Source organism: Pelobates fuscus, chromosome 13 (genome assembly GCF_036172605.1).
Source record: "Pelobates fuscus isolate aPelFus1 chromosome 13, aPelFus1.pri, whole genome shotgun sequence".
NCBI lineage: Eukaryota > Metazoa > Chordata > Amphibia > Anura > Pelobatidae > Pelobates > Pelobates fuscus.
The window spans coordinates 94554206-94574268 of NC_086329.1; the positions used below are offsets into that span (position 1 = coordinate 94554206).

Sequence of the window (20063 nt, forward strand, 5' to 3'; positions counted from 1 at the left end):
AAATAATTTATTTTGTACCCCCCTTCTCCCTAGCAATATGGAATTGGTTATAAGGAGCAGCGATATATGCTGGACCTATGTATTATTAATTATTTAGGATCTACACATTGAATATAACCTGAGCTTTAAAAGGGGAGGGGGGAGTTGACAGGGACAGTCCACTGCCCAAAATAAAAAAAATAAACGTGTATGTAGTAGATATACACCCAATGCAAACGTTAATTTATAAATGTGTCAGTTTCTAATAAAATACTCACTTTTTGTAAAATATTACACACTGTTCACACACTATGCACTTTGGCAATCTGAAGTGCCTCAGGTATGTGAAGTGATCCTTTAATGCAAGGGATAGGTCTTTTTTTCAATGTTTTAATCAGTAGTGTAAGTCGATTATGTGTTTGTTTGATGGTACGGCTTATTTCTCACTGCTCACTTATTTGTAAAATAATTCTGTGGAACCTGTGGACTGTAAATCTCTAGAGCCAGCCTGTTGCACGTCCTTAATGTCATGTAACACACATCCAAACTCCATCCTTCTTACTATTTCCATGTATTTTATAATTTCTTTCTTTACAGGCCAAGTTCCTTCCAAATAGTGGAGATTCGACTCTGGCAATGTGCGCTCGGGATGGCCAGGTACGAGTTGCAGAACTGTCTGCCACGCAGTGCTGCAAAAACACCAAGAGAGTAGCACAGCACAAAGGCGCTTCTCACAAGGTGAGTACCCACTGATTGCTGGACAATGACTAGATGTTGATTATTTAAGGGATACTCTAAGCACCAAAACAACTTTTAATGAAGCAAGTTTAGTCTATAGATCATGGCCCTGCTGCCTCCATTGCCATTAGATCACTTTGTTTCTGTTTATGCAGCCATTTCACACCTCCCCTGGGTGTGACTGACGCAGCCTGCATGAAAAAAATGGTTTCATTTTTTTTTTTTTTTTAAATTCTTTCTTTTTTCGTGCATATATGCTTAACAGGTATGCGAGCGGTGCCCCAAAGGCATTCCATTCGCTATAGTATTATACAATCATTGCAATAGGGCATGGTAGAAACATTTGCACATTTTGTTTTTATGTAACGATGATATGCGGTGGTAAAGCAATAGCATGGATTAATCATGTAAACATCCTATGTAGGGGGCTAATCGTTGCTGCGGGTGCTCTCTCTGTGTGGAACCATAGTGTATACTTCCCATAGAGGTGCCTAGTCGCAGAGAGCGGGTGTAAAGATATTTTGTGTGATAGCTAACGTGCGCTGCATAAGACAGGTGTGGCTATGCGGTAGGGCAATATATGTTGTGAGCTTATAAGTTGTGGAGCGTATTCTGGTGTATTGGGGTGCGTATCAGGCTGCAGTGTTTGGGTATGTTGTACCCGGTCGCTGCTTCGTCGCCCACTCCCCCGCGGCTACCCAAGGCCGGGATGGGGAGGGAGGGAAGGAGCCCAGCGTATGTCAAGGTGTGTTTGAGCGTGTGTTGGAGCAGGAGAGGTGCCGGTGTGTGCGCTCATGTTGGTAAACTATAGTGTTCGGACCCTTGGAGAACAGCAGTAAAAACGGTGTCAGAATCAACAATAAAACTATAAGAAGACAATATTCAGGTTATCTGTGAGGCAGCAGATCATATTGCCACAATGCCGTGACTGAGTACAGGGCAACCAGGCTAGATAATGTGCTCTGCCTTTCTATACGTGGGGAACTGTCAGAAACATACTAGCCAACAACACAAATTAAACACGCGTATAACCTGAACTGTTTCCAAACTGTTAACCTCTCGGTATCGCTTATTTTAAGTTATATAGAAAGTGTGCTCATGTTAGAAAGACGTCTCTAGACCATTTAATATACTACGATAAAACATGGTATAAAACTATGACTAAGATTGGGCGTATGTATAAGTGAGCTGTAGTGTGCGGACATTTGCAATACAACTAATGAGCATTGTTAAAGTACACATTAAAACAACAATAGGGATACTTATAGAACTTTAGAACTTTAGTGGCTCGTATAATATATCATAGTGTCTTAGTGCGGCCGAGTGGCCTATAGTCCCGTTCAGAGTGATCTGCATTTGGAAAGACCTCAGGGCCCCTTCAAGTGCCGTTATCTTCGGCGGTGGTCTGTTATCTTCGGCGGTGGTCTGTTCTGGTCCGCGTGGTACAAATATTTTGGAGCGCACTGGGTCCCATCTGTGTTGCTGGCGTGGGTTCTCTTGGTGTACCGGTCATGGGATCGCATCTTGTGGTAGGCCCAAAGTGTGCTGTAGGTTTCTTGCATCCTGTATCGAGTGCACCACATGGCTGTCTTCCCCTTTCCTGACGATTAACGATCGGTCAAAGTGCCACCTGTATTTAATGTCCCGTTGTCTGAGGAGGGTAGTGAATGGCTTCAGGGTCCCCCTCCATGCTAGTGTGCCGCCAGTCACATCGGCGAAGAAGGTTAGTGAATGACCTTCGAACGTAACCTGAGTTCTGTTTTTAAGTGCTGCCTGGAGTGTGGCCTTGTCCTTGCGGTGGTGGAATCGGACTATGAGATCACGGGTTGCAGAAGCCGGAGCTCTAGCCGGTTTTGGGACCCGGAATACGGATTCGATTGGGATGTTTTTAGACTGCTTTGGTGTGAGCAGTTCCGTCAGGAGCCTGCGGACTAAGTGCGGCAGCTCCTCTTCCGGTATATCCTCTGGCAGCCCCCGTACCTTTATATTAGTGGCCCTGCGCTCTTCCTCTGCGGTGGTGAACCTTCGATCGTATTCCTCGTTTTTGAGTTGTAGGTTAGTAATTTCCGCCTCCATTGCGGTGATTTGCGCATCTCGCGCCACAGAGGCATTTTCCAGGGTTCCCAGCCTGCCGTTCATGCCTTGTAGCTCCGTGCGTTGATATTAAGGCTAATGTAATGCTTACAATACAAATGCCAAATACTAAAAAGGAAAATACTGTCCACAGCCTCTCAGGGAACATATACGACATCCTGACATCTCTAAAACAACTAAAAATATTTTAAAAACAAAAGTAAAAGCAAGAGGATGTTACTGAATATATACTAGTTCTAAGTAATGCAAATGTTGTTTCTGGATTTCCATAGGCAAGCTAGGGAGCCCATGAAGCTCTTGCAAAGTTTCACTTATGTTAGTGCAGGAGAGTAGGCAACCTTTGGCATTCCAATAATGCTCTTACAGCCAAATGCTGACAAAGCATCATGGGAGATGTAGTCCACAACATCTGAATGTATTGTCTCTTTGCTAACACTGAATCTTAAGACCCTGACACCACAAGGGAACAAAAAGGGCTTAATTTTGTTAAGCTAATTATTAAAAACTATTCTATAGGTAAACCAATTTTTCATAGGTTTTAATGTAGCTGCTGTGAAGAAGCATTTAAAGGACTACTCAATGAAGTGATCTAGATCGTTTTTTATAGAAAGTGCTATGTTTACATTGCAGGGTTACGTCCACCTCTAGTGGCTGTCAAAGTGATAGTCCCTGGAGGCGCTTTCACCGCACTGACTGAGTTAAACTCTGTCATGTGACACAGAAAGCATTGTATTGGTGGATGCTCACTTCGCATGTGCGTCAGGTTCCCTGTGCTACTCAAAGATGTCGCCGACAGCAGAGAGGTGAGCAGCGCTAAAGGAAGCCTTAGCACTGGGAAAGGGTAAGTATAACTTTTAATTTTTATGTATTTTTGCTGCAAACAGGAGGGACCCATAGCTAGCTAGGGACAGGGACACAAGGGACACAAGTGTTGTGAATACAGGATTGTATTCCTAATGCTTTAGTGCTTTAACTAACAAATCTGACCTGTACTCTGGTGTCCTACAGTTAAAGGGGGGCTGTTGCTTTCCAGGAATTTTTATATATTTTTTTTACTTATTTCCTATATTTAACAAATGAGTTTGTAAAATAGAAAATGTAATTCCTCCTATAGTCTGCAATTATGCTCTGCATTGGCTCCCTTTCAGTCATTGTTATAAGCTTTGACTTTTGGGTCTAATGATCTGCATAGAGAGAGAATACGGAGTAGAGGAGAAATGAAACAATGTTTGTGCTGCCCTAGCAACGTCTCCCCTGGCTGTGACTCGCACGGCCCTCGTGAAAACCAGTGGGTCCCATATAGTGTTTTTAGCTTGGCAGGTACTTATATTCCAGTGGATGTTCAGCCTTGTAAACAAGCAGTTTGTGTTCTAACAGAGTTTCCTCCATTCCTCTCTGAATTCAGCTCGCCCTGGAGCCCGACTCCCCATGCACTTTCTTATCTGCAGGAGAAGACGCTGTGGTCTTCACTATCGACCTTCGACAAGACCGGCCTGCCTCGTGAGTATCCAGATTTTTATTTTTTCCCCAACTTTGTAAGCTCCTCTTTGGCTCTCTTTAAGTTGGATTCACGCAGGGTTTCCATATCGATAATATTTTTCTCTTCACGCAGACGGCTAGTGGTAACCAAGGAGAAGGAAAAGAAGGTGGGCCTGTATACAATCTACGTGAATCCAGCCAACACGTACCAGTTTGCCGTGGGTGGTAGAGATCAGTTTGTCAGGTAAACATTGTCTGCTGAGCCATTATAACCCTTCATTTCACACCTATCAGATTAATAACCTTCCCGAGTAGGAGGCATACAGGCTGCAACACAACTAGCACATCTAATTAAGGAAATATATGTTTAACCCAATGAGGTGTTGCTTTGTGAGATTACAATAATTGGTTCACTAATTTGAAGAGTAGTCCCTCATTTACCCACTATCACTTGGGATAAAACCTGTGAGTCCTCATTTAATGAAATCTGTGTTTTCCTTATTTAATGACCGTCCCATTGATCACAGCCCAGGACTCGCTGACCATAGTGGGAGTTGCAGTTATATACAGGTTGCATTTAACTATTTAAAGGATTAATAGTTTTTAAAATTAGAAAATGTTGAATGTATTTTGTTGTTGTTTTTTTGAAATTCGTTTGAAATTTCTAAGATGGATAATTTACTGCATGGTTCATTAAAAACAAAGTAGTTGATGTTAGAAGCTGCGCATAGTAATCACTATGGTATAATTTCAATGTTAAAAAGACAGTGGCGTGATAGCGCATGTAATTATGGGGGGTATGTCAGGGGTACTTTTGCTTATGAGTAGTTAATGTTGACGTAACTAGGCTTTTGGTCATAGAGTTTGTGTGGATTTGGGGGTCAAAGACAACCTGCCTTCATGAAACTGCAGACTGTAACTCCTATCACTCTTAGACATCACCTGGTTAAGAAACGCATGAGTTGCGCTTTGCCCTTTACCCTTTACCCTCAACAGTAAGCCCTCCCCAAGTCCATCTCCAATGCTACAGACCGTATAACCATCAGTAACCTTACACAGGTGGAGAATTCCTCATCAGTGTGTAGTGCAACATTTCTAAGTTCTGTAGCGATAGCCGCATTCAGTACTCGATGATTGCTGCTGGAGTCCCCGTGAGACGTTGCAGCTGGCATTTGATTGCTTTCTGTTTTTAGCCAAGGCAGATGCAATCTCTGTATGCAACAAAACAAGGTCCACTCTCTACACACAGGAACAGGGACACATAGCTCACAGGAACTGTATACACACAGTAGTGCTCTTTGTACGTACATTGTCACAACGCTCACACTCTGCATGCGTCTGGTTCCTGCCTGTCAAACAGCAGCAAGTGCATAGACAAGCCTGTCACAAATGAATAAACACATTGGAAAACATTGCTGTTTAGTAGGAATGACAATATTTTATTTGCGTGGTTAAACACACCTCTAGTGACTGTCTTCCTAAGGGCACTCAAAGCACTTCCCCTTCTGGCTGACTTGATCCTCCATCAAATGCTGCTCATAGAGAGCATTTGATTTCTGCAACATTTTGTTTTATTTTTATTTTGTTTGTTTTTTGGTCACGTATGTACTCTAGCCTTCCAATGCGTTTTTTATGGGGAAGTATTAAATCATCTAAGATCATCAATCTTGACCATCTCAGCCTGTAAGGCAGGGCAGTGAGGGCTTGAAAGGAAGAAACTTAAAAGAACACAATAGCGTGTTCTTGTGCACGTCTATGAAATATGTATTAACATTTTGTAAGGTAAAAAATTGTCTATAAAAATCTTTTCTAGATTAGCAAAATATTTAATCATGTTTTTGTATTTGCTGTAAACTAGGCTATTCCTTAATGATTGAAAACAGAACAAATGGAAATCAACATGATTTAAATGTATGAACGGCAAAATAATAGTGTAAAGATAGAGGGGGTGGGGGAAACTTCGGTTTTTAAAGGGACATGCATCAGTTGATTACTAATTTTTATAACACAGCTAGCAAACATTTTAAACAAATTACACAATTATAAACTTAGTCAGATTGTATTGTTGGGCACTCCGATTTTAGGCCAGTCCACTAATAATAGAAACTGGGCATTATTGTGCTGTAGCAGGAGAGAAACCTGACAACTGATTAAACTCCATCTCTTCTCCTTGTGTTAGGATTTTTCAAGATTAAAAGAGATTTAAACTGTGTAAATCTGTTAGGCATGCCCAATGCAGCATTCCTATGGATAGGACACGGTCAGTGTCCACTCTGGAGTGGCTGTTGAAACATAATAAAGAAGTGGGTATATATGAAAAAAAAATATTAACCTGCTTTTTCAGTCTGCAGTGAGGCAACTTTAGCACTCAAAGCAAAAGCTTTTGAATGAGGCAGTTATCTCAAAGTATTATTTTCTTTATACATAAACACACAAGGTTTTTAAAGAGAAGCTGTAATTTCTCTAGAATTTACACATTTGAATAAAACATTGACAATCCCCTATAGTCACCAAAACAACTTTAGCTTAATGAAGTAGTTTTGATGTATATATCATGCCCCTGCAATCTCACTGTTCAATTCACTGGAGTTTAGGAGTTAAAATAACTTTTTTGTTTCTATTTTATGAAGCCCTAGCCACACGTTCCCTGACTGTGACTTGCACAGAATGTATAAAAAAAAAATGGTTTCGTTTTTAATCCGATGTTAATTTACTTTAGAAGTGTTTATTTCCCGCTGGTAGATTGAACTTTATTCATTCACAGGAGGCTCTTGCAAGGTCTAGCAAGCTACTAACCGTGCAGGTGATAGGAAATTCTGAATTAAACATACGTTTAAAGATTAGATCTCTCTTTACAGGAAGTGTTTAGGAAGGCTGTGCACATTACTTGCAGCGAGGTGCAACTCGGACTACATAAACAAAGTGATTTAACTCCTAAATGGCAGATTATTGAGCAGTTAAGCTGCAGGGGCATGATCTATACGGGTAATAAGGAATAGTGAGTGAGCTTACAATAAATAAAATACAGTGTTAGTCACACCTAAAAAATCTGAAGGGCATATAACACATTTGATTACAATGCAATAATACCAAAGTGCTATAGTGCTTTAAGAAATTTACACAATATGTGGAGTGCCAAAGTGCATATACGTGCAGACAAGGGATATCCAATATAAATAAAAAAAGGACTGATATACTTGCAGAGCTTCTGGAACAAATAAAACACGGCTCTGTAATACAAATAATACAACACCTAGTGCAATATGTTTGTACAGTGCAAAATTAACAATAAATAAATAGGTATCTCACTCACAATGGTGGAGTGGTTGAAGTACCACCCCAAACTATCAGGCTCCAGGGAGGATCAGCCCCCAGTGATCGTGGGATCCACTCAGTGTAGAAAGAACGTGGGCCAGTCCGGATATGTGTAAACCAAGAATTTCTTTATTACCAATGCATAAAAATATAAAACACCAGTCTCCTGCAACCTGCTACCGATAGTCCGAGAAAGAGAGAGAAGGTCTATAATCAGAGTGTCCTCCTCGCAGCTCAATCCTCATGGATACACGGTGTTGGTGCAAAAACTTCCGGATTGTTCAGATGCAATGCATTTCGCCCCACCTACGGGGCTTTTTCAAGCATGATCTATACACCAAAACTGCTTCATTAAGATAACGTTGTTTTGGTGACTTTAGTGTCCCTTTAATTTAGTTTTTAGACCTTACAAACACACATTTGCAAAATATAAGGGATGCGTCAACATATTAAAGTCATGGGAAGTGTCCGTTCCTATAGCTAAAGAGCACTGGGAGATACTGCAAAATGTATTTTACTAATTGTAGAGTTTTTGTTTATTTTACCTTATTTCTCCTTCCACCAAGGATCTACGATCAGCGGAAAATAAATGAAAATGAAAATAATGGCGTGTTGAAAAAATTTTGTCCGCATCATCTTGTGAGTTTTTGTTATGATTTACTTTATTTTTAAAATACTAATTGGAAACATAAATACTTACTAATAATTTAATCCATCTGCTAAATTTTAAAAGGGAGATGACTACATAGACCTCCACATACCATACTACTAATATAATGGGCACCTACATGTTGTCCCCCATGACATAATGCTTAAAGTGGCACTCCAGCTTGTTGTTCTACACACAATGTAATAAGCATATATAAACGTGACTGCTGACCCATGTCAAAGTTACTCTGTTAATCTTAATGAGTGCATCGTCCACAGTTTTATTTCTTAGTTCACAACTTGACAACGAAATCAAAGAAATTTTACAACCTGCCAGCTGCTGGGGTAGAATAGTCAGGCAGGTAACCGTGACTTATTCCATAACTCCGAAGCGGCCTGCGATCCGCCATTAGCTTCTCCGCACACCGCCACTCCCCAAGCCCAATTGTTCTACTTTACTTAACCATACTGCGACACTGGTGCTGCTCTGACAAAACAGACACCACACAGAGATCAATAACTAAAAGCAATGAAATACACACTGAGCATGTATTTCTTTGATTTCTTTTCAACTAACTGGTAAGCCTACCTTCTTTCGCCCCGACCCGCCTATATATTCCAATAATGCTCCAACGTAACCAGCTTCCCTAACCCTGTGTGCAGGGTCCCCAAGTGTCCATGCAGATGTCTTCACTTAAAGGAAAGTTATAACGCTAGGAATGCAAAGTTGAATTCCTAGTACTATAGTGTCCCCTTCACTCTCGTGCCTCCCGCAGCGCAGAACCCATTTGTCACTTACCTGAATCCAGCACCGAGCAGACTTCACCCCCGACGTCGGGGACCTATTGCGCATGTGCGGCCAGTGCCTCGCTCGTATTAGGACTACCCCATATGACAGCGTTTAATCAATACTCTCCTGTGGTGTTTTAGCTGATGCTAGATGTCCTCATGCACAGCTTGAGGACGTCCTGTGGCAGGTGACAAAAATTCACCCAACGACCTAGAAGCGCCTCTAGTAACTGACTGATAGACTACCACTAGAGATGGAGTTAACCCGGCAGTGTAATTATTGCAGTTTATCAATAACGGCAATAATTTAAAAATGCATTGCTTAAAGGACCACTATAGTGCCAGGAAAACATACTCGTTTTCCTTGCACTATAGTGCCCTGAGGGTGCCCCCACCCTCAGGGACCCCCTCCTGCCAGGCTCTGGAGAGAGGAAAGGGTTAAACACTTGCCTTTCTCCAGCGCTGGGCGGGGAGCTCTCCTCCTCCTCTCCTCTCCGCCTCCGATCCTCCCTTTCGGCTGAATGCACATGCGTGGCAAGAGCTGCGCACGCATTCAGCTGGTCTCATAGGAAAGCATTTACAATACTTTCCTATGGATGCTTGCGTGCTCTCACTGTGATTTTCACAGTGATAATCACGCAAGCGCCTCTAGCGGCTGTCAGTGAGACAGCTACTAGAGGATTTGGAGGCTGGATTAACCCATTTATAAACATAGCAGTTTCTCTGAAACTGCTATGTTTATAAAAAAAAAAGGGTTAATCCTAGAGGGACCTGGCACCCAGACCACTTCATTAAGCTGAAGTGGTCTGGGTGCCTATAGTGTCCCTTTAGCTAAACTGCTAGTTTTCTGCTTATGTGTAAACTCTGCAAAAGAGTTATAAAAATGTCAGGGTTTTCTTCCTATGTCAGTCCTATGGAGGTGGAGGAATCAAATTGTTGAAAAAGCTTACAAAGTGTGCTGCACTAATCAATACAAAGTATCATGTAGTACAGAGTGTGTTCTCCTGATTAGTGACTTGCTGTTCACTTGTGTAAATGTTTGTATATACATTGTCACTTATGACCTGACAAATCCAAGTTTGTTTTCAAAACGCTTTAACTGCAGTTTTACATTTAACGCTTAACGCTTACCTGCAGTTAACGCTTTAACTGCAGGTATTTTACATTCAAGACTGGGTGCAGCTACATAGTTGTTCCTAATCTTCCAATCGATCTCAGACAGCATTTAATGTGAAGTTATGTTAATGTCCTGCACTCTTGGCATACTGGGACTTTGTGCCTGAGACTAATACTGCCCAGTGACTTGTTTGTTCAAACCCCAGAAAATATTTTTAAAAAATGCATTGCATGACTTACAGCTAGGTGTAAATAAAGCCTCTTACAATGGGCCTTCTTAGCAGTGGCTTCCCAAAGGGTCTGTGTACTGTTCCCTGTCTGACATTATCTGTGTACCTGTGTCAGGGCCAGAGAGATGGGGATATCAGAATAAGGGCGTAGCAGCCAGGAAGTATATATCAGAAGAAGAGACTGAGCGGTAGCTGGAAATATAAATACCACATGGGATCAGTGGAAGTCTTTGTGCTCCTCACTAGTGGTCTGGAGGAGAAGGAATAGGCAGCCTAGAGATTTAAAATAAAAAGTATAGAAGTGAGAGCTTTAATGCATGAACGTGGGGATTGAATATGGTGTGGCTTAAAAGCTTGCAGCTACAGATGAACCCGTGGTATGGAGGTGAGGTGGGAAAGCTGAATATTAAATTAAAATTAAATGGTCTAGAGTTGAAATGGGAGTATATAGGCTTTAAACAAGGTGTCTATATATCTGTGTGAGAGGCTGTGGCTGTAAGCCATGGGATAATCTAATTCTAAGCACATGCTGTATATATTGGAGTTTGTATGAGAGGCCTGTATGTTATATATTTATATATGGGAAAGTCTAACCTACTGTTGATGTGCTAGTATTTATGTATAGGAATTGGGAGGGAGTGGGTATGCATGTTTATGAGTAATAATCCAGTATGTGTGAGTATGTCTGGTTTAACAGGGTAACTGTGTAATTTATATTAAGGTACTGATGTAGATAGGTATGGTGTTATGGGCTCTTATTTAATCCAAGAGCCTACTATAGCTAGTATAAATGGCACTACCACTGCGCCAACAAACATGTAAAGCGCTTGCTACATCTCGCTTTCAGTGGTTGTGGTTGTAGGAATGTGCAGCCTTTCTGCTTAAAACGCTCTGCATACAGAATTATTTTTACTTTTTTGTGCCAATTGATAGGCAGCCTGGAAATCTTTCAATTCTGTGCAGAAATAGAGATGTGAGGTTCTACCTTGTGTGTCTGCAAGGGAAGCTTTAATTTCCCCTCCCTCCTTAAAATCCTCTCCTTTTCCTCCCTCTCCTATCCGGCTCTTATCCAGGGAGATGAGACCAATCAGATTCTTCTCTCATAAGAAGCATTTGATTGGACCACAGAGAGGGAAGCGTCACGCTGGATAGGATGTGGAATTCAGCGAAGGTAACTTTGCTCGATGCTGAATTCCAAATAACTTGTTTGTTGTATTTTTGTATTTCTTTCTTATTATTATACACAGGTTTGGGAGTTGGGGTTAGAAATAGGGGTTGAATATGGCATTATAAATTAAAGGGACATGCATCACTTGACAACTATTTTTTTTTAAACCAGCAAGAAAACACGTTTAAACATATCTGTACAAACCAAAATAAAAAACATGAAAGGTAAGTAATAAAGCAACCTATTTTTGCTTGTATCCAGTAATAAACTTCCTATTTATATGGTCAGTTAGTATTACTGGGAGTTGCTTTAGACCAGTCCGCTAAGGACATAAACTGCATCTGTGTGCAGCAGCAGCAGCAGGAGAGAGAAACCCAACAACACCAGAGCCTGCTCTATACGATCCCACTGATCAGACTCCCTCTTTTCTACCCCTGTAAGGATGTTTCAAGATGAAGAGATTTTTTTTTTTTACTGCGCATGTGTAAATCTGTCAGTCATGCCAGATGCATTTTTCCTCAGCATTCCTAGGAATAGAACACTGATTGGTTAGATCAGTGTCCCTACTGGAGTGTGTGTGAAAGGCATAAGCAAGAAGAAGCCCGGGATATGTGGGTAAAATATATAAAGCTTTTGAATGAGATCGGTGTCTCAACGTGATGCATGTCCCTTTAAAACATTTCGTAAGAAAGGGTTATAGTAATCCTTTACGTGAACCAGTCTCTCTCTCCCCTCACCCCTACCCCTCCCCCTCCAAAAATGAATGTCACGTCAGGAAAAAGATATTTCAATAATAAAAAAAAAAAAAATGGGACAGAGGTTGTGTTGTACTGATGGGAAGTTACTGTAAAGTGATGAGTAAAATGAGCCGCATGATCTTTGGCGCTCGTACAATTTATATTTAAAGCAGATCTGTCTCTGCTCAGACATCCTCCTGCGATGAACCCCCGCTAGGATAACGTCAGCAGCTTCCATTACACAGTAAATTGTAATTATACACATCTGCTTGAAATCTGACCACATCCACATCCACATTTATCTTCTAGGCTGTATACACAGGAATATTAAAAATCTGAAATAGAGATTTGCTATCTTCTAATCCCTCACTCCTGTGCAATACGTACTCATCAGACTGTGTTTGTGGTTGCAGGTCACAAGTGAGGCCAAGGCTAACATTACCTGTCTGGTGTACAGTCATGATGGCACAGGTATGTACGTCCGTTTCTGCTTTGAATTGCTCATTAGCTGTAAATGTTCCCCTTGACCCAGGTGGTTCCATAAGTCAGTGACCCTGCTATTGAGCCTATTTGTGTTGAAGGGTTTCTTTTAATTCATGTAGCGGGGTGGCCTATGGGTCTTCTCTATGAACACCTGAGTTTAATAGGTGCCTCATGATGGCCTCCTTTACTCTTTGTATAATACAAAGGAAATACAATCTACAAAAAAGGAACCGATACAGACAAACAAATGGTGTAGTATGTTTAAAACACCTCAAGTGCGCTTGTATGAATTGCACTCACAGGGTGGAAGTATAGTGCAGATATATAGAGGTCTTTAGGATTCAATAGAAATCAGATATTCTTCCTTTTCAACCTTATGCAGAGGGAGAGACACAGAAGACATAGTGCACCAGTAAAATGAATGACATCAATTTTATTCAAGTTATATGTAAAAATCCAGCGTATCAAATACTTGGATGATCCCAATGACTCTTCTCCTAGGGGCAAGGATTTGAAGAAGCCGGATAAAAATAAAAACAACAAAAGTAGAAAAAAAAACACCTAAATAATACAAATAACTAAACAAAGAGTAAATAAAATCAAAATATAGGTGCGGTCTTGGTCTCTCCCCCCCCCCCCCCCCCCCCCCAACGCGTTTCGTCCTGGAAAAGGACTTCCTCAGGGACAAATCAAGATGTGTAGTGTGACCTCCTCTGTCCGCTTTTTAAAGAACAAAGTAGCCTGCTGTGCGGGCACCAATCACATTTAGGGTTATAATGTGTATCTCAGTGGTCAGTGGATGAAAGGTTTGCAGTGCTGTTATAACCCACTGTCTTCCCTCCTCTGTATGTGAATGTTGGGAAGCACTGTGTCAGTGTTTCTCTTCTTTAACAGCTCAGCTATCTATCAGATCTTCTGAGAGCTGGGGGCCCCATCCCTTTTTATTGTGTGTGTGTGTGTCTCTCTGTGTGTCTTCCTTCAAGCATACCATACAATGCAATAATGAACTTTCTTTGCAAGAAGGAATTTTTTTTTTTTTTTTGGAAGCTAGAACACTGGTTAATCACACTGAATGCTAATTACTATGCAAATAATTCTAAGGACGCTATAAATGTAATTATTCTCTTTGCCTTTTCAATTGTTCCATCAACATCTACACGTTTATCATAGCTGGGGGTGCAGGGCATTCTCTTAAAAAAACATGCTTGCCCCCAGAAGTTGGCCACATAGTCCGTTTTATGGTTAAGTAATTTTAATGGTATCGTCAGGATACTTTTTTTTAAGAACAGACCATTTCATCAATAAATCATGCTAGCAAAGTTATAGATTGAGAGAGCAAAAAAACTGTTCCAGAAGTTTTTTTTTTCCTTATCCCACATCAGCCAGTTCTTCATCGTGGGCTCGGAGAAGAAGAAACCATAGGTTGCGCTAAACACATGGCAACTGCCGCGCGTGCGCTGTACTTGCTATGCTAACTCCTTAATTGATGCTGCTAGGGAGTATAGAGGAGAATTGCTCTGCTTGGGGAAGTTTACCCAAATTGGGCAAATTAAGGAAGATCAGTGGAGGAGTGAGAGCAGATGTGATGTAACACCAATAAAGTGGAGGACATGGCGACGCTGGTTTGGAGGTGAGTATATCTACATTGAATACATCATGGATGTCTGTGATTATATATTCCGTTACCACATGTTTTATTGCTCTCTGACGCGCACATACATATTGCCCATGAGTTTTATTTCTGTGGCTTTAGATATCCCATGTGACGGAGATCCCATACTCTACATCCGCCAGGTCCGTTTCCTAGCTGCTACCAGGGACTCTGGAGCACTTCAGACCCAGTCTCCAAAGCTTGACAGGAGTTTATGAGGTCCTCTTCCATCATTCTATGCTGCAGTGATTTACTAAGGAGACCTTCTCTCCTGTAAAGCAAAGACTATAGCTCTCCCCCACACATTAGACGAGTGAGATTTTATTACACGGCACACGGCTATTTATAGCAGGGGGTCCTCCATTCAATACAATATACAGTATGGTTGTCCCTTCCCAGCGCCAATCTGCCTGGAGACCTAATTACATTATCCCCAGTTAATACAATCGGGTCCCTGCTGTGCCCTCATAGACTTTGAAACACAGAACCAAAAATGTCCAACAGAACCTCTTTCCCTTTATTGTACCCCACACAATATATACCCCTGAAAGGCTTGTCACTGAGCACCGTCACTGATTGGGGAATTTAAGCTACAGCGTGTTAAAGTTTTATTGAGTCGCAGCTACTCTCCGATCCAGTAATTCATTCCAGGCATGCAGCGTCTTGGTTTCTAATCTCAAAAAAGGGGTTCCTGAACCTCTGGGGAAGGGAGCACACTCAAGTCCCAGGTATCCTCCGATGCCTTCTTGCCTGCCGGCTCCCCTCCAAATAGCATGCTTTGTTTGGTGGTCAGAGGACCGAGCGATACCCGCTTAAAGATTGACCGGACCTCTGCAGAGTCCTGATTGAGGAACAGTTCTAGAGTAATTCAGGATATCTCCCAGTCAGGCACTCAAGGTGTAATGTGAATCTAGGCGAACCCCAGAGGTCCTCATGTCAATCTGGGAAGCACAGCAAGTGTCCTGAGATCCTATACATCTTCCTACAGTGAAAATAGTCCCTTTTAAGGGTTCATGGAACTAGGCCCATAGTCCGTGGGCAGACTTTAGCCCTTTCCAAAGTGCCGTGGCATGGGAGCTTCCGTCACATCCTGGTTTTATAGTTCAACCCTATAACAGGAACATATTTTATTTACATTGCAGGAAAAGTAATGTCTAAGCTCTAAGGTGTGATTTAATTATTTTTTTTCTTCAATTTTGTATTTTATATCCCAGTTTCTTCCCAGTTGTAAAGCAAGGTGATCTTTGGTTAACCTTTTACTTGCATAAAAGGTAACTTGCCTCTGTAATCTGCTAAAATATAACTAAATCCAGCAATATCATTGGAACCGAGAAGTCTTGGCAGCCCCCCTCCATTATGTCCATCATTGGATTAGGCATTGTGCATATTTACCAGGGGCCACACAAATACGGGATTGACTGTTGCAGATATCATCATAGTTAGACCCTTGACTTTCTTGCATTAGTAGACTGAACCCACATTGTGCACTCCACACATAAACATTTTAACTAGAATCAGTAAAGATTCTTTTGTTTCTTTCCCAGAGCTCCTCGCCAGCTATAACGATGAAGACATATACCTATTTAACTCTTCTCACAGTGATGGTGCAGAGTACATCAAACGATACAAAGGACACCGAAATAACGCCACAGGTAAGGGCGTAAGGAGCTGCTTTCATTGTCATACAATTTGTTATTTTCATATACAATATGAAAGGTTGCGAGAAAGCAGTCTGATCATATACACTTGGTTTAACTAATCAATCCCTCCCTCTGCTGTATTCGTAAGCTAGCTTCATTTGGGATAATATTGTATTTGTAATGTCTTGTGTGTGTATTTTCTTTCTTTTTTGATCCACTTCCCTACTTATTACAAAAGTACATCAACCAGCTCGTCTTTTGACAATATATTTAATAAATGTTTCTGATCTATATGCTTTCTTACAAGACAGTGACACGAACATTTCCCTTATTTGATGTCCATGGAAAAAATGTTTATATTGACAAAATCGTATCTACACCTTTTTAACTTCTAGTGATGCTTCCTCTTTAAAACGTGTCCCTTTGCAGCCGTCCTGGAGCAGCACTTTGACAGTCATTGAATTAATATTTGGGGACATTTATCTTTCTGTCTTAATTTCTTTCTGAGCTGAAAAAGAAAACCTATTTATAGTCCATTTCATTACGTCTAGACTGAGAGAGACATTCTATTTTTTTTTTTTTTCTTATATTTCAGACCATATCTGCCGTTTTATCGTTTCGAATATTTCATCATTTATGGCTTGGTATATTAGTCATCATAAATATTTACTGGCTCATCCCGATCTCCTTTTTTTTGTTTATTATTTTAATTCTTTATTTTTCTGTGCTTAGATAGTTACAAACAAGTGTCAAGTGCCACAGCAGCACACATGAGTTGATCATTGTTTTTGTCACAGTGACATGAAGGAGAGTTGCACAATTTTTCTTATATATGTTGAGACAAGCTAGGAACAATGTTAGAATTAATATAACAGTGTGAAGATACTATACGTTGGAGACGTAGATTTATAACAGTGTGAAGATACTATACGTTGGAGTCGTAGCATTATAACAGTGTGAAGTTACTATACGTTGGAGTCATAGCATTATAACCGTGTGGAGACACTATACGTTGGATTTTCAGCATTATAATAGTGTGAAGATACCATACGTTGGGTACATAGCGTTCTATGTGCTATTGAGGGGCATGGTACCCATGGCGAAACAATCTAGGGTCATGCTGGTTAGATGGCTGCAGGCTTATAATCATGCTATGCCTTTTTGGTGTACCAATGGGTTCTAGGCATGATAAGGGCTGCCCTATATTAAGATGCTCATGTTGGCAGGGGAGCTTGAGCTGCCTGGCATGTGCAGCGGCTGGTTACAACTTGGTAGTCTGCTTACATGGGAGCCAGGGGTGCCTCAGGCTATGTAATAGAGGAGCGAGACAGTCCGCTTTAACCCCTGCAGTTCTGTGTTAACCCATCTGTATGAAATCTGGACATAGCTAGTATGAGGCGTTAGAAAAGTTTATCAACAAATTGAATACTACAAAAACATAACCTATAAGCATACTGAGTGTCCCCTGGTATTGCGCAGCATGCCTCTCATACAGTTCATTTTGGGCGCTTCAACCTATGCCCAATGTTGGGAAGATTTGGCCACTGTGACTGCGTGTGTCTCTCTTGGTGCTCCTCAGTGCGGTGTATCTGCGGCTAGGGCCAGCTCCGTAGTGCCCCTGGCGTTCTCCTTACCGCTTGTGTGGATGTATGTGCCCGGGTTGGTGCGATCTCTCTCCTGTCTGTGCGCTTGCCGGTGCTTAATTGGGCGGACGCCCGCTTGGAGTGCCTGCAGTGGGGCACCGTAGTAGCGTCGGCGGGTCTCCGGGCGGATCCACAAGGCCACCGCCCGGGCCGGTTGGAGAGAGGACATACCCCTGCTGCGCAGCATCTCGTGGAAGGCCGAGCAGAGCCGGTCGAGGGCTTCTAGGGAGTAAGGCTGTAATCAGATGCTCGTGGCTCCTCTCTGTGGCTTTCGATTGGCGGCCATCTTGGACGTGCTCCCAGTATGTATGCCTGCTCGCTGTTGTCGTTTGCCCGTGCGTCTTGCAGGGACCGGGATAACCCCCACCGGTCCGGGGGGGGGGGGGGGGGTGGTTAGGAGGTGAGTTGTGGTTGCTGGGGATTCTGGCGTTGAAGAGAGCTGCCACCTCCCTCTGGCACCAACTCCCACAGGCCTCAGATTGCTTCTTGGTTTATATGCCCCGACAGGCTTCAGAAGGGTATCCTCCGAGTCCTCGATGCACTCCTGACGTGGGTAGCACACCGTGGGGAGTCGTTGGGCTATATAGCTTCCGATATTGCTTTAAGTTTCACTCGCCCACCAGGAGCTCTTTCCCCGCGCATCTGCTTGGCTTGGCGGTCAGACTCCGCCCTTCTATTTTGTTTATTAATTAAAATTACCTTACTTATTTAAACTTTATAAATTCATTTATTCTCTTTCTTATTGGTATTCCTTGAGGGGTATCACCTTACCAAAGAGACAAAGTGGGAGGAGGAGTGGGAACCCAGCAAATCTTCAAAACTGAAAGAAAAAAAGAAAAATTAACACATTCATACCTTCATTCACACCGTTACTTCCAGCAAAGTCAGTTGTTTTTATTGTTTGTGAGGAGTAATGTCTATTTCGTTCTTATCTCTCTAGGGCTTATTAAGTCACTATTAATAGTTCCCTCTCTAGTTGCTCCAATGTTTTTAGCCAATTTACCCATTTATTATAGTCCTTATATTGATTTTTAATTTTATTCAACCCTGTTTCCATTTGAATCTGGTATTTCAATTGTTAAATGAGCTGTAACTCATTGAACGGCTGTGCATTTTTCCAATTCCTGGCAATAATAATCTTTGCTGCTACCAGGCAGTGTGTTGTCAGAACTTGATTCGTTTTGCTAAGGAAAGGCCATCTCAAGTGCAACAACATAATTTCTGGTGTAGCTTTTATTTTTATATCATTTAAACTGTACAGTAATGATTTAGCCATAAGCCAAAAGGGTATTTATTACCTTTTTGCAGCTCCACCATATGTGGAGATAATCCCCCTTAGTTTCTCCACATCTCCAACGTAGGTCGTTATTATTTTGTAACACTCTTGACATTTTTGAAGGTACCAAATACCATTTATTGATCACTTTGTAAAATGTTTCCATTAAAGAGATCACATATGGCAAAGAATTTTCTGGATCAGCGACATATAAGAGAGTGTCATCTGCATATTATGAGATCTTTAAATCTCCTTTAGAAATAGGCAGACCCTTAATTAGCGTGTTTTGTCTAATTTTCGAAGCAAATATTTCAACAGTAATGATATACAAAATTGGCGACAAAGGACAGCCTTGTCTTGTACCATTTTCCAAGCCAAACCAATTTGAACCTATTATATTTTGACCTATGGACCGAGCTGCCGGTTTCTTATACAGGGTGCCTATCACATCTAACACCCACCCCGAGATATTAAAGGCCTTTAACCCCTTAAGGACACATGACATGTGTGACATGTCATGATTTCCTTTTATTCCAGAAGTTTGGTCCTTAAGGGGTTAAAGCCTTAAACATGAATCCCCAGCTGACCCTGTCAAACGCTTTCTCTTCGTCTAATGACCGGATCAGCAGGGGACTCCCTTTCTTATCTGCTAAATCAATTGAATCTATTAACCTTCTGATATTTTTTTTCCTGCGTTTCTCCCAGGGACAAATCCAACCTGGTCTGGTTTAATGATTTCAGGTAAGACATCTGTTGATATTTTGCCTGTCTTCAAAATTGGCAGAATATTGGCCCTCAGCATCTCCTGTGGAAATGATCCTCTGTTTACAGCGTTATTGAAAGTTCTAGTTAAAGGACCTCTTTAGTGCCCTGAGGGTGCCCCCACCCTCAGGGTCCCCCTCCCGCCGGGCTCTGGGATGAGGAAAGGGTTAAAACTTACCTTTATTCCAGCGCCGGGCGGGGAGCTCTCCTCCTCCTCTCCGCCTCCGATCCTCCCCGTCGGCTGAATACGCATGCGCGGCAAGAGCTGCACGCGCATTCAGCCGGTCACATAGGAAAGCATTTACAATGTTTTCC

At 41.8% G+C, this 20063-nt stretch overlaps 1 protein-coding gene across 2 annotated transcripts in view; it reads left to right on the plus strand.

The window, feature by feature from the left end:
* The window catches only part of DCAF8 (DDB1 and CUL4 associated factor 8), a 60928-nt gene that overhangs the window by 16953 nt on the left and 23912 nt on the right, over positions 1-20063 (plus strand). For both annotated transcript variants that reach the window (XM_063440428.1, XM_063440427.1), the window contains exons 4-9: positions 577-717; positions 4217-4311; positions 4424-4534; positions 8172-8244; positions 12707-12764; positions 15972-16079. In XM_063440428.1, the coding sequence (XP_063296498.1) occupies positions 577-717; positions 4217-4311; positions 4424-4534; positions 8172-8244; positions 12707-12764; positions 15972-16079 (586 nt within the window). The remainder of the gene's footprint in view (positions 1-576; positions 718-4216; positions 4312-4423; positions 4535-8171; positions 8245-12706; positions 12765-15971; positions 16080-20063) is intronic.